Source organism: Engraulis encrasicolus, chromosome 15, assembly GCF_034702125.1.
Source record: "Engraulis encrasicolus isolate BLACKSEA-1 chromosome 15, IST_EnEncr_1.0, whole genome shotgun sequence".
NCBI lineage: Eukaryota > Metazoa > Chordata > Actinopteri > Clupeiformes > Engraulidae > Engraulis > Engraulis encrasicolus.
In genome coordinates this window covers 52,359,259-52,371,333 of record NC_085871.1, presented here as the reverse complement: position 1 = coordinate 52,371,333, position 12,075 = coordinate 52,359,259, and the positions used below count along the sequence as shown (strand labels likewise).

The following is a 12,075-nucleotide window of genomic DNA, read 5'->3' as shown; positions in this document are numbered from 1 at the left end:
TTCAGCTATTGAAGTTGAAGCACCTTACTCCATGCTGATATGATGCAGCTATAAAGTAGAAAAGGTGCAGGCTTATTTTAAAGCCATTGTAATGTTCATGATTCACTGTGCCATCTTCAATGTTAATTCACCCCACAAGGGGTAGCCCTACTTACTGTTTGGGGGTCAGTTAGAAAGGTGGGAAGCGGAGAGAGGATAGAGGAAGAACAATATGCAACCTTGCCTCCTCCACTAGCACTTGTCTCCTCATACCAGGGAGTGATATGTCATGACATCACTGACAACAGCATTATTTCAATATCTTGCAAAAGCTCAATTGTAGAGCCTTTATCTCATTTACAATTGGGATGGTGAATGAAAAACAGTCCCTCAAAAGTTGTTGTGGCTAGGCGGACAGCTGGGAAACTTTATCGTTTTCTCCACGGAGGAGGGGCCAGGAGGTGGGACGAGGAGACAAGCACAAGTGGAGGAGGCAAGGTCGCATATTGTAACGCACACCCTGTAATACGGTGTGAATTCCAATATGCAACCTTGCGTCCTGGTGCTTGTGGCCTCGTCCCGCCTGCTGACCCCTCGTCCGTGGAGAAAACAATGAAGTTTCCCCGCTGTCAGCCTGGCCACAACAACTTTTGGGGGACTATTCTTCTATCACCATCCAGTTTGCAAATGAGAAAATTACTTTACAATTGAGCATTTGCAAGATATTGAAATATAATGCTGTTGTCAGTGATGTCGTTGTGACATATTACTTCCTGGTATGAGGCTACAAGCACAAGTGAAGGAAGAAAGGTTGCATATTGGACGCACTTAGGGATTTGACAGTTAAGTAAAGAAAGAATTGTTCACTGCATTTCTTGTCTTGGTCATTTATTCAAAGAAATTGACAACAATAAAACCCTGTGATGCCTGATATCATGTCTGTATCTGTATGTGCATGCTGTTATGATGCTTCTAATGCAATAAGGCATAGCATAGAAAAGGCTCACGCTTGGAAAGCAAGCACAATATAAACCTCTTTATGAGATGTACTGTGGCCTACCATGACTTTATCATGCTGTGCTGTTATATTGTTATTCTAATGCTGTTATGATGCCCATACATAAACACATCAGCTTAGCCTACAAACCGCTCTTTTTTTAGAGCCAATAGCAATATAAACGTCTACCACCAGAGACAATACAGAAAGAGGAATATGTGAATAAATACCAATGTTGCTTAAAATTCCATTGTTTGTTCTTTTTTATTGTTAAAAGTCTTCATTTATTCTTTAAAATACATTTGTTGTTAAAACTAGAGATGCACTGGATCCAAGATCCTGTTCAGGATCTGGCAGGATAATAGGGTTTTTCACAGGGTCCGGCAGGATCTTAAGCAGTGGATCCGGTATCCGGTAGGATCCTAAAAATCAGGATCTGGTGCATCTCTAGTTTTTACGTAGCTTAGGCTTTTCAGTCAGTCTTTCACAACCCCAATTGCTGCATGGAGTGAAAGCCCTTTGGAAGCGGCCGTTGAAGGCACTTTGTCAGTAAGCCAATGAGTCTAAAAAATTGTTTGAGCCGACGTAATAAAAAGGGCCCACATATGTAAGTAGGCTATGTGTTTCAACCCTTTCGTAGGATGCGGTATCCGGTTCTGAATCCGCCAGGATTTAAGCAGTGGATCCGGTATCTGGCAGGATCCTAAAAATCAGGATCCGCTGCATCTCTACTTAAAGCATGTACAGTTCCACCACTACTTCCCATTACTGTTGTAGTTGGCTGTGCATAGCTCTGTTCCATTACTGTTGTAGTTGGCTGTGCATAGCTCTGTTCCATTGCTGTTGTAGTTGGCTGTGCATAGCTCTGTTCCATTACTGTGTATATCTGCATTGCTGATACGTTTGAATGTCCCTACACACACATACAGTACATACACACTCTTGGAATAATTGACATGTGTAACCTTCACCACCAGCCCACCCCAAATTTGGCCCACAAAGTCATTTCATTCGGCCCACCAGATCATTTCAAATGAGTATTACAGTTGGCCCACATACAACATTAATGTATAACGTAACAAGACTTGAACATGAAATTTGATGTGCCACAGTTATGAATGGGCCCAGGCTAATGAAACAGCTCACATTAGTATGCAACACAATTGAATATGTCTGATTAATAAGTGCAGGCATATTTGAACAACCACATATGATGGCAAAGAGTCTGTGTGTGTGTGTGTGTGTGTGGGCTTAATAGGTGACAAGTGAAATGCCTCCCCCTGTGGCAGGGTTGCCAAACCGGTTGTAGAACTGGTTTAGGTCATTGGCCATTAGCCCCATTTCGACTAGCCGTGTTAGAACGGGGCTGCGCAGTGCTGGGGCGTGGTTTCGTTTCTTTTTGCATTTACTCCACCCATACACACCCATCATCAGCTCAAACAGGGCTCAAACAGGGGCGATTATAGAATCGCGAAAGACGTGGTTCGAGGCGTGCGGAGCTTAGTTCCACTAGGCTATGTTGCCTGTGTTAGGATTTACCGGCATGTGCAAACACCTATCCCCACCCACGCACTCTAAAAATCAACATCGCTTTTCTGTGGGCAGTTTTGACAGAGAACATTTGCTCAAGCAATGTTCTTTAAAGTAGCCTAACTCCAGTCCTTGGTCAAGGAGTTATATTATTAGCCTATTAGGCTATTATTTTAAAATCATGCTATTTCCAAAGCTCCACACCTCCTCCTTGTGAGAAGTCGGTTTTTTTTACCACCATGCAAAATAGGGCACACTAAAGTAGCCCTTTTCATTGGACATATCTTCATATACGAACCTGCAGAGGGATGGAGAATTTGCTGTTATTAAATTAAATGTAAAAATGAAAATTTCGAATGAAAAAGACAACTGTGGTTTATTGGAAGGAACAAAGAACACAGCCATGACAAAAAAGATTTCCTCTCTATCCGGCTGGAGAACAACGCCATTGTTTAGGCTACTTGAAGTGGCGACCGCTTAAAGTTAAATAACTTTGGATTTAAAGAACATAAACACGTGCCGTAAAAACCTGTAAAAAGCTAAGAATCTCAGCTTTTGAACAAACCCTAACACATGTCTGTAGGTCTAGGTTAAGGTGATCGCTGGCTGTTTGGGAAAAAATGACGAGACCAAAAAAATGGTTGGAAAGCGCTATTTTTTCGCTTGAAACAGCGGCCGCTTAAAGTTATATAACTTTGGATTGAAAGAACATAAAAACGTTCCGTAAAAACCTATGAAAAGCTAAGATTCGCAGCTTTCGAACAAGCCCAAACACATGTCTATGGGTCTAAGAGAAGGAGATCGCTGGTTATATTTAGTCCTATAGGTCCTATTGTTTAGATTAGGGCTTAGATTCACCATGGCGTGAAAACACGGTGTTGTCGCGGCTAGTTGCAGCAGCTGATCATACGGCCCAGTTCTAGTCCCTGATGTATGGAAATGCGTGCGAAACAGCACCATCGACCCCCTGTCAAGTTTCATGAATATTTACAAAGCCCGCACCGGAACGCGGAACCCAATGGAAAAGAGACTATTGACTTCTCTTCTTTCCACACTCAGTGATGTTTTGATCCCCTGCCTCTTTAGCATTGCCCATCTGGGTTTTTTAGGTAATGTTTCCGGCTGGTTGGTTTGTCTGTCTGTCTGTCTGTTTGTCAGCAGGATAACTCAAAAAGTTATGAACGGATTCGGCTGAAACTCTGTGGAGTTGTTGATAATGACCCAAGGAACAAGTGATTAAACTCTGGTGGTGATACGGATCACGAACCAGAACCAGGACCTTTTTAAAGATTCTTCAACATCGCTGGCCTATACATCTAGATGCCACTCCTCAGCTCTGTCAAGTTGCCCTCCTTAAAAGCTTCTTTTTCTTATTGAGGAGTTGCTTGACATCTCTGGTTAACCAGGGTTTGATGGTGGGGCTAACAGCGAGCAGTCTTGATTGGTGCAATGATTTACTTTCTCAAGTGTGACAACAAGTGTTTCTTAAGGTGAGAAGACCATATGAAACTCTTGTCACACTGACTGCAAGCATACGGCCTCTCTCCAGTGTGAATGCGATGATGTGTGTGGAGGTTAGAAGACCGCGAGAAACTCTTTCCACAGCCTGTGCATGAAAATGGTTTCTCCCCTGTATGAACACGTTGGTGGATTTGGAGCTCATATTTTGTCTTAAAGCTCTTGCCACACTGACTGCAAGCGTACGGCCTCTGTCCAGTGTGAATACGGCGATGTATGTGGAGAGTAGAAGAATGTGAGAAACTCTTTCCACAGTCTGTGCATGAAAATGGTTTCTCCCCTGTGTGAACACACTGGTGGATTTGGAGCTCTGGTTTTGTCTTAAATTTCTTGTCACACTGACTGCAAGCATACGGCTTCTCTACAGTGTGAATGCGACAATGTATGTGAAGTGCAGAAGACCTTGAGAAACTCTTTTCACAGTCGGTGCATGACAATGGTTTCTCCCCTGTGTGAATGTGCAGGTGGATTTGGAGGTTTTGTTTTGTCTTAAAGCTCTTGTCACACTGACTGCAAGGGAACGGCCTCTCTCCAGTGTGAAAGCGACGATGTCTGTAGAGGTTAGAAGACTGTGAAAAACTCTTTCCACAGTCTGTGCATGAAAATGGTTTCTCCCCTGTGTGAACAATCTGGTGCCTTTGGAGATCTGATTTTGTCTTAAAGCTCTTGTTACACTGACTGCAAGCGTACGACATATGTCCAGTGTGAATGCAGCGATACTTGTGAAAGCCAGAAGAGTGTGAGAAACTCTTTCCACCATCTTTGCATGGAAATGGTTTCTCCCCTGTGTGAACACACGGGTGGCTGTGGAGCTCCTGCTTTGTCTTAAAGCTCTTGCTACATTGACTGCAAGGGAACGGCCTCTCTCCAGTGTGAAAGCGACGATGTCTGTAGAGGTGAGAAGACTGTGAGAAACTCTTTCCACAGTCTGTGCATGAAAACGGTTTCTCCCCTGTGTGAACAATCTGGTGCCTTTGGAGATCTGATTTTGTCTTAAAGCTCTTGTTACACTGACTGCAAGCGTACGACATCTGTCCAGTGTGAATGCAGCGATACTTGTGAAAGCCAGAAGAGTGTGAGAAACTCTTTCCACCATCTTTGCATGGAAATGGTTTCTCCCCTGTGTGAACACGCTGGTGGCTGTGGAGCTCCTGCTTTGTCTTAAAGCTCTTGCTACACTGACTGCAAGCATACGGCTTCTCTGCAGTGTGAATGTGACGATGTATGTGAAGTGCAGAAGACCTTGAGAAACTCTTTTCAGAGTCGGTGCATGACGATGGTTTCTCCCCTGTGTGAATGTGCAGGTGGATTTGGAGTTTTTGTTTTGTCTTAAAGCTCTTGTCACACTGACTGCAAGGGAACGGCCTCTCTCCAGTGTGAAAGCGACGATGTCTGTAGAGGTTAGAAGACTGTGAGAAACTCTTTCCACAGTCTGTGCATGAAAATGGTTTCTCCCCAGTGTGAACACGCTGATGGCGTTGGAGCTCCTGTTTTGTCTTAACGCTCTTGCCACACTGCCTGCAGACGTACGGCCCCTTTGTAGTCAGGGCAGCAGAATGTGTTTTTCCACGAAACTCCTCTCCACTGGAACCGCAGTGTAGCTGATGCCCTGTGAGGAGTAGAATGGACATTAATGGACATGAATATTAATATGAAATTAACAACAAGACAGTCACAACAGTGTGAAGATTTACCCCTCCCACTTTCTGTTCTTTTACTGAGCCGTGCAGTGTTAATTTTGTCAGCTTTTTTTTATTTAGTCGTAGTCTTAGTCACAATGACGAAAATCAATTTTAGTCTTAGTCATATTTTAGTCATTGCCTTCCCAATTTAGTCTTAGTCTTAGTCTTAGTCTAAATGACGAAAATCAATTTTAGTCTTAGTCAATTTTTAGTCATTTTCGTCATTTTAGTCAACATTGTACATTACAGAACTTCTCCACACACTTTTAACATATATCATTGACTGTAGAGAATAAACCTTCTCCGCACACTGCTTCTTTTTTTAACATATATGACACTGTACAGAATAAAACCTCTTCACACACTGGTTCTCTTTTTCTCTATTTTATTTAATACCAGTGTTAATTTCGTCAGCTTTTTAAAATTTAGTCTCAGTCTTAGTCACAATGACGAAAATCAATTTTAGTCTTAGTCATATTTTAGTCATTGCCTTCCCAATTTAGTCTTAGTCTTAGTCTAAATGACGAAAATCAAAAAAGGGCATTGACGAAATATTTTAGTCATAGTCATGGTTGACGAAATTAACACTGGAGCCGTGGCCTAGTGGTTAGAGAGTTGGTCTTTCAATCTAGGGGTTGCCGGGTCAAACCCCCCCTGACCTTTCCCTACATCTCCATTCATGGCTGAAGTATCCTTGAGCAAGGCACCTAACACCACATTGCTCAAGGGACTGTAACCAATACCCTGAAAAATAATAGTTGTAAGTCACTTTGAATAAATAAAGTGTCAGCTGTCAGGGGGGGGACTGGCCACTTACTGTTGTCCCACCAGCTGGTTCCCCGCTGCACACACAGCACATGGAGGAAACCATGGAGTAAACACAACCAAACAAACATCTGAACAAATAATAAACTCTCTGCTTTCTGTCGTGCTCCAATCCCCTTAGTCCTCATTGCCAAATTTGATCTATTCATGAACATTTACTAAGTCATAAACTAATATTTGCTCGTATGACGAAAGTACAAAAAAAAAATCTATTTCTGGTCATCCAAAATGGCGGACATGGACATGGATCCACGTTGTCATGTATGGAAAATGCAATTTCCCCAGTCATAATGAATACTTATAATGTGATGGTAGTGGTAAATGGTATGGAACGTATGCATTGTGTGTAAGAGAGAGGAGGAACACCAGTTGGAGTGGGATTCAGGGCCGAAACACCGCAGAAAAGGCTGGATATCACCTGACGACATCTGCTTCTGGTGTAAGGCTACAGCTACCTGCGAAGGTGGTTGAGGAAGACACCTCCTGTGTATGCATCAAGTTTATGAATGTGTATTGCCTATGATTGCCAATTAATTGATACAATAAAGATGTTTGTGTCACAAGTCTTATTTTCTTTCGCTGACTCATGGGAACCGCAGGAGGTGTGACAGGCAGCAATGCCCAGCAGGGATTAACAGTTACCTGTACAATCCAGAGGTATCGCCCCCTTAACAGCTTATGTTTAGGCTTCATCAGCCTAGATGTCTACATTAAAAGCAGAGCACACGTCTGAATAGGCCTATTGCAACAATAATTTTATTTGACTAATGTATCTAATTAGGCTCAAGTATTTTTTTCTCTCAGGTAAAACTTGCATAGTAGGCACTATGCCTGGTACACTATCAAGGTGTACTTACAATTATGAACTACAATTATGAACTACGATTTGATTCAGGCCTTAACACTGGCACCTGCCAACCTGCCAAATGCTGGTAAAACTTGGCTGTGGCTGGTAAGCTTAACACTTTCAATGTCACGTGCCAATTTGGCTGGCAGCTTATTGCTTACTCCTTGGTATGACATACGCATCATATGTAGCCTATAATCTGGTGTTTTCACATTGTGTATCAATTGTTTATATGTAGTTCAAGTAGGACTGGGCGGTTAATTGAGTTTTACGGTTTCTCGAGAAGTTTTATGAAATCGATTAGTATTTTGACATATCGAATATATCGAGTTTAGACTGTAAATGCGTAAGATTTCGCCACTCTGATTTCCCTTCTGTGCTGTGGAGCGGTCCGCCCCGCCTCCTCCTTGCGTGTGTTTCCCCCCAACAGAGCTGGCTCTCCCCTCCCCCTGCTCCTCCCCCTCCCCTTGCGTGTAGCGGCGTGTGTTTGTGTTGATAAACTCTTTCAACATGGCGGCGCCCACAGAAGAAGCCGAAACAGCAGAATTTGTTCCAAAGAAAAGGACGAACGGCTCAATAATATGCCGTTATTTCGGATTTAGAGCCTCTGATGAGGAGCATCTCTAGAGGCTTTGTGCGTTGGTCTGCCCGTCTGTGACGCTTTTTGTCAGACATCTTTGTCCCATACAACCAGAGTGGGGTAAACCGGCTGTGCTAATACAGCCGTGATGCGTTTCCCAATCATTGGAAACCGCTTCGAAATGATAATAACCAACTAAAATATGATTTAAGTGTGTCTAGAAAGTTACCGCTGTTTTATAAGTGCATACAGTGACACTAATACGCGTTTATTACTGCCGTTTTCTCAGTTTATCACCACTGCATACTGACGAGGCACCCCTCGCTTCACAAATAGTGCCGTCTAGGAACAAAGACCGGTTTATTTTCGTTCTGCCTGGAAGCGGTCCGGAGCAACGGGCCTGACTCCTGTCTGACTCTAGCCTGGGAACTCTAGCCTGGGAACTTAGTTCTACCAGAAATTGTCTAAGCTATGAGATAGGCGTCTCTCATTGGCTCCCATTATAGCCCCGTTGGCGAACGCAGCCAAGTAAAAGATGAATGGGAGCCTATTGGGCTAAATGGCTCAGCAGGGATTTGTGACGGTTCTGTTCTCTGGTTTGTAAAGATGTGTGCACATTCTGTACCTTATCATGAACGTTGTATTAGAAGTGAAGTTAAAGGTTCCTGACATGGCTTTGTTCTCCCAAAGACGTGTTAGTTTTGTCCTGCAACACGCTAGCATTCGGCTAATACCTGCTGGCTGAGGAATCTTTGCGACTATTCACGACCAGAGCTGAAGAGAGACGTACTCTGACTGATCCTAGCAGAGACATCTACGGTCACACACCTCAAAACCCCCCACCGCCGTCCAACATGTTAATTGAAGGTGCCCAAATTCTTAAGGATGAGCGCAGTCATTTCCTTTACCCCATGTACACATGCCGCTTTTCCACCACCTTAAATGCAATAAATAACAGGTGTCCGCAACAATCCTAACATAACTTTAAACACATCGACATCTGAAGTCAGACTTAAAACTACAAAACAAATGGCGTAGTGCCGTAAAGTCGATTGTCACGTGTTATGTCATTGCTATAGTTGAAATAAGGGTCATTTTCACGAATGTAACACTTGACAAGATGCAAACGTGTCGGCAAATGCTTTCACTTACTCATATCTATCGAACACGACTCCATTGTTTCCAGGGAAAAAATCACACGGGCAGATAGTTCTATGAGAAGGGTACAGCCCCATTGGCACCCATTCATTATTTACTTGGCTGTGATAACATAGCTGCAGTGCCACTCCTGGCCACACCAGCTAGTTGTGGTTCTTGTACAAGATTCCATTTTCTTTGGTTCTACACAATCGTTTGTGATTAGGTCTGGTGTTAACCAGGCAAGTGTGACTCTAGTCTAGCCTTTGATCTCACATGGTTTAAGCATTTTGATGCTTTGTTATATTTTTTATTTTTGTACATATTATCTTCCTTAAAATAACAAACAGAACAAAAAATGACATTGTAATTTCAACATTGAACATCTTTTGGCTAGATAGCCACCGAGCTTTTTTTTTTTTTTTTAAGTTTTTTTTTCCCTTGCATAGATATCGAGATATGTATCGTATATCGAGATATAGCAGACACTAATCGAGATTATTGTTTTTCTCAATATCGCCCAGCCCTAAGTTCAAGAGAAACCTCAGTAACTCTGTGTCTGTTTGCTTGATTTATTTCTACGTAGAAAGCTATACACACATCTTGCTTTAGCACCTCATCTTCTCAGGTTAGATGTACACTATCGTGATAACAATATAAAATCTGTGGCTAGTGGAATAGCGGAATGGCTAGTGTCTCGGGAAAACCGCTAGCCACTGTGACCGGTGGGTGAAAAAGTTAAGGATTTGAATTATGAATGATGAATTATGATTTGAATTATGATTTAACAAACGAGAGCCCCAGTATTAGGGTCATGCTCATGTATTTGTCATGCTCATATATTTGCTTTTTTAAGTCCCCTGGTACATTAGGTCAATGATGAATCTATTCCTTTTACCCAATATGAAACAACAATAAATTTCAAGTAGCCTATGTCTTATTTCTATGCTTAATTTGTGTGTTTCATAAGATGGATATGCTCCTATTTCTTCAGTCATGTTGAAGTGCACAGGGTGACCACAAAAGTTAAAACTGTCCGTCAGATAGTCGCAGAATGCCCCATTTTAGTAGCCTGATAAACCAACCTAAATGTGAGACCGGAGTAATTTAGTCTGGCCCTGATGAACGATACCTCGGACGATTGCTGATGAGAACAACCTGTTGTTTTTTCAAACTGTGCCGGCGCTCTGACAAATCGGCGATCTTTGCCGTTGATGTGCTTTCCCAACGGTGTTGCAAGCTTCGTCATCACTCCCTCAAAACCCCGCCCGCTTTGTTTCAAAACAAATCTCTGCATTGTAAATGGTTTTGCCAGACTCAAGGCACAGTGTTCAAAACGTTCTCAGATCCGAGGCCAGACCCACTCGCAGCTGAAAAGTTTTGTCGCCCAGCGGGTGGCGCTGGTTTACCATGCTACCATTTTAGCTTACTTTAAAAAAAAAGTTTTTGCACCGCAGAAAAGGTGGGGGGGGTATAGTTATCGTTAAAATCTAAAAATATTGAGATGTTAGGTTTTATTATTTGTAAACTGGGGCTAGACGGGCTGGAAGGCTCTCTTTCAGCCTTCAAGGAACAACAACACATACACACGGTCACATTCTCTTTGATGACCATCTACTACACCAGTGCTTGAGCTGCCCCAGTCGAGTCACAAGCATGTCCACATTTGCTCTTTTTGCAGAAATACAAGCTAGTTGAGTGATAATAATTATTATTATTCAGTATGTACTATTACATATGAACACATACAGCATTATTTTTATATTTGAATATATTTCAGTGGAAGTCCCAAAGGTTTCTGACTTGTGGTAGTAACACACAGTTGAGGGCGATATTATTAGCCCTCCTCCTGAAATTAGACATCTCTCTTGATTAATCATTGAGAATGACCATTATTAATAAATGTATGTTATTCTGGAAACTAATACAACATGGAGATAGTATCCAATAAGTTGAATTTGGACTTTTCTATTGTTACAATGAGTTTAAACAAAAAAGATAAAAATGGCAAGGACAAAATTATTAGCCCCCTTATCATTAATAGTCAATACAGTGCTATTTATTAACCAAAATTGACACCAGGCACTTTGATTAGTTTTTAACTATGTTGGCACATGTCCTACCAGGGATTTTGGACCATTTTTCATTGCAAATAGTTAAGCTGGTCCAAATTGCATGGATGTTGAGGATAGACATTCATTTTTAGCACTCTAAAGCCCCGTGTACATCGAAGGCGAACTAAGCGACCTGCGTGGCGGAAGTCATTGTTTCTCTATGGAGGGAAGGCAAATAAAGCTACCCGAGCAAATTCGCCAGGAGCGAAGCTTCTAGAGCAACCAGGGCGAATTTTGACGATTATACTCAAGCTAATCTTAAGCAAATTCGCTATAACGCGGTTCAGCGAAAACCAATTGGAACGTTCATATTGAGGAATGTTACAGGCTGTCAAGATAGAGCCTTATGTGATTAGCTGAATCAAACATGTCAGTGCAGCGTCCAGAGTGAATAAAACAAATTCATGGCGAAACTTCTTCAACCACCCCAGCTACCTGGGTCGCGTAGGTAGCGCTTGATGTACACGGGCCATAAGAGCCACTCCATGACCATGGTTTTAGTATCCTTGATGAACATTTGAACTATTTTTGATGTAAGTTTTGGGTTATTATCTTATTGAAAGATCCAGTGAAGATCTTAGCTTCCTCTATGAGCATATTTTTGCATGGTCACCTTCCCCATACCATCATAATCTTCTGTTCTGTTTATGGTGCCATACACCCAAACAAGGTTTCCTTTGGCTGAGGCTGCCACATAATGATGAATCCACCACCAAGTTTAATTGTGGAAACCATGTTAAAAAGGTTTAAGGCCTATCCCTGTCTCCACCTGACAGAAGCAGAATTCATGCATCAAAGCAGGTGCAATTGAATCTCATCAGATGAAAGCAGGGACTTTCAAAACAAATTTTTGACTTCCAAATGTT

At 42.2% G+C, this 12,075-nt stretch overlaps 3 protein-coding genes across 3 annotated transcripts in view; all 3 read right to left on the bottom strand.

Moving 5' to 3' along the window:
* The window catches only part of LOC134464175 (zinc finger protein OZF-like), a 134,989-nt gene that overhangs the window by 41,523 nt on the left and 81,391 nt on the right, over window positions 1-12,075 (bottom strand). The gene's annotated exons all lie outside the window — the stretch shown is intronic.
* Window positions 1-12,075, bottom strand: part of LOC134464169 (uncharacterized) — a 161,939-nt gene that overhangs the window by 68,475 nt on the left and 81,389 nt on the right. The gene's annotated exons all lie outside the window — the stretch shown is intronic.
* LOC134464174 (zinc finger protein 658B-like) lies at window positions 851-5,686 on the bottom strand. Its single transcript, XM_063217633.1, has one exon. It carries the CDS (start codon window positions 5,653-5,655, stop codon window positions 3,961-3,963), a length of 1,695 nt encoding a protein of 564 aa, XP_063073703.1. The 5' UTR covers window positions 5,656-5,686; the 3' UTR covers window positions 851-3,960.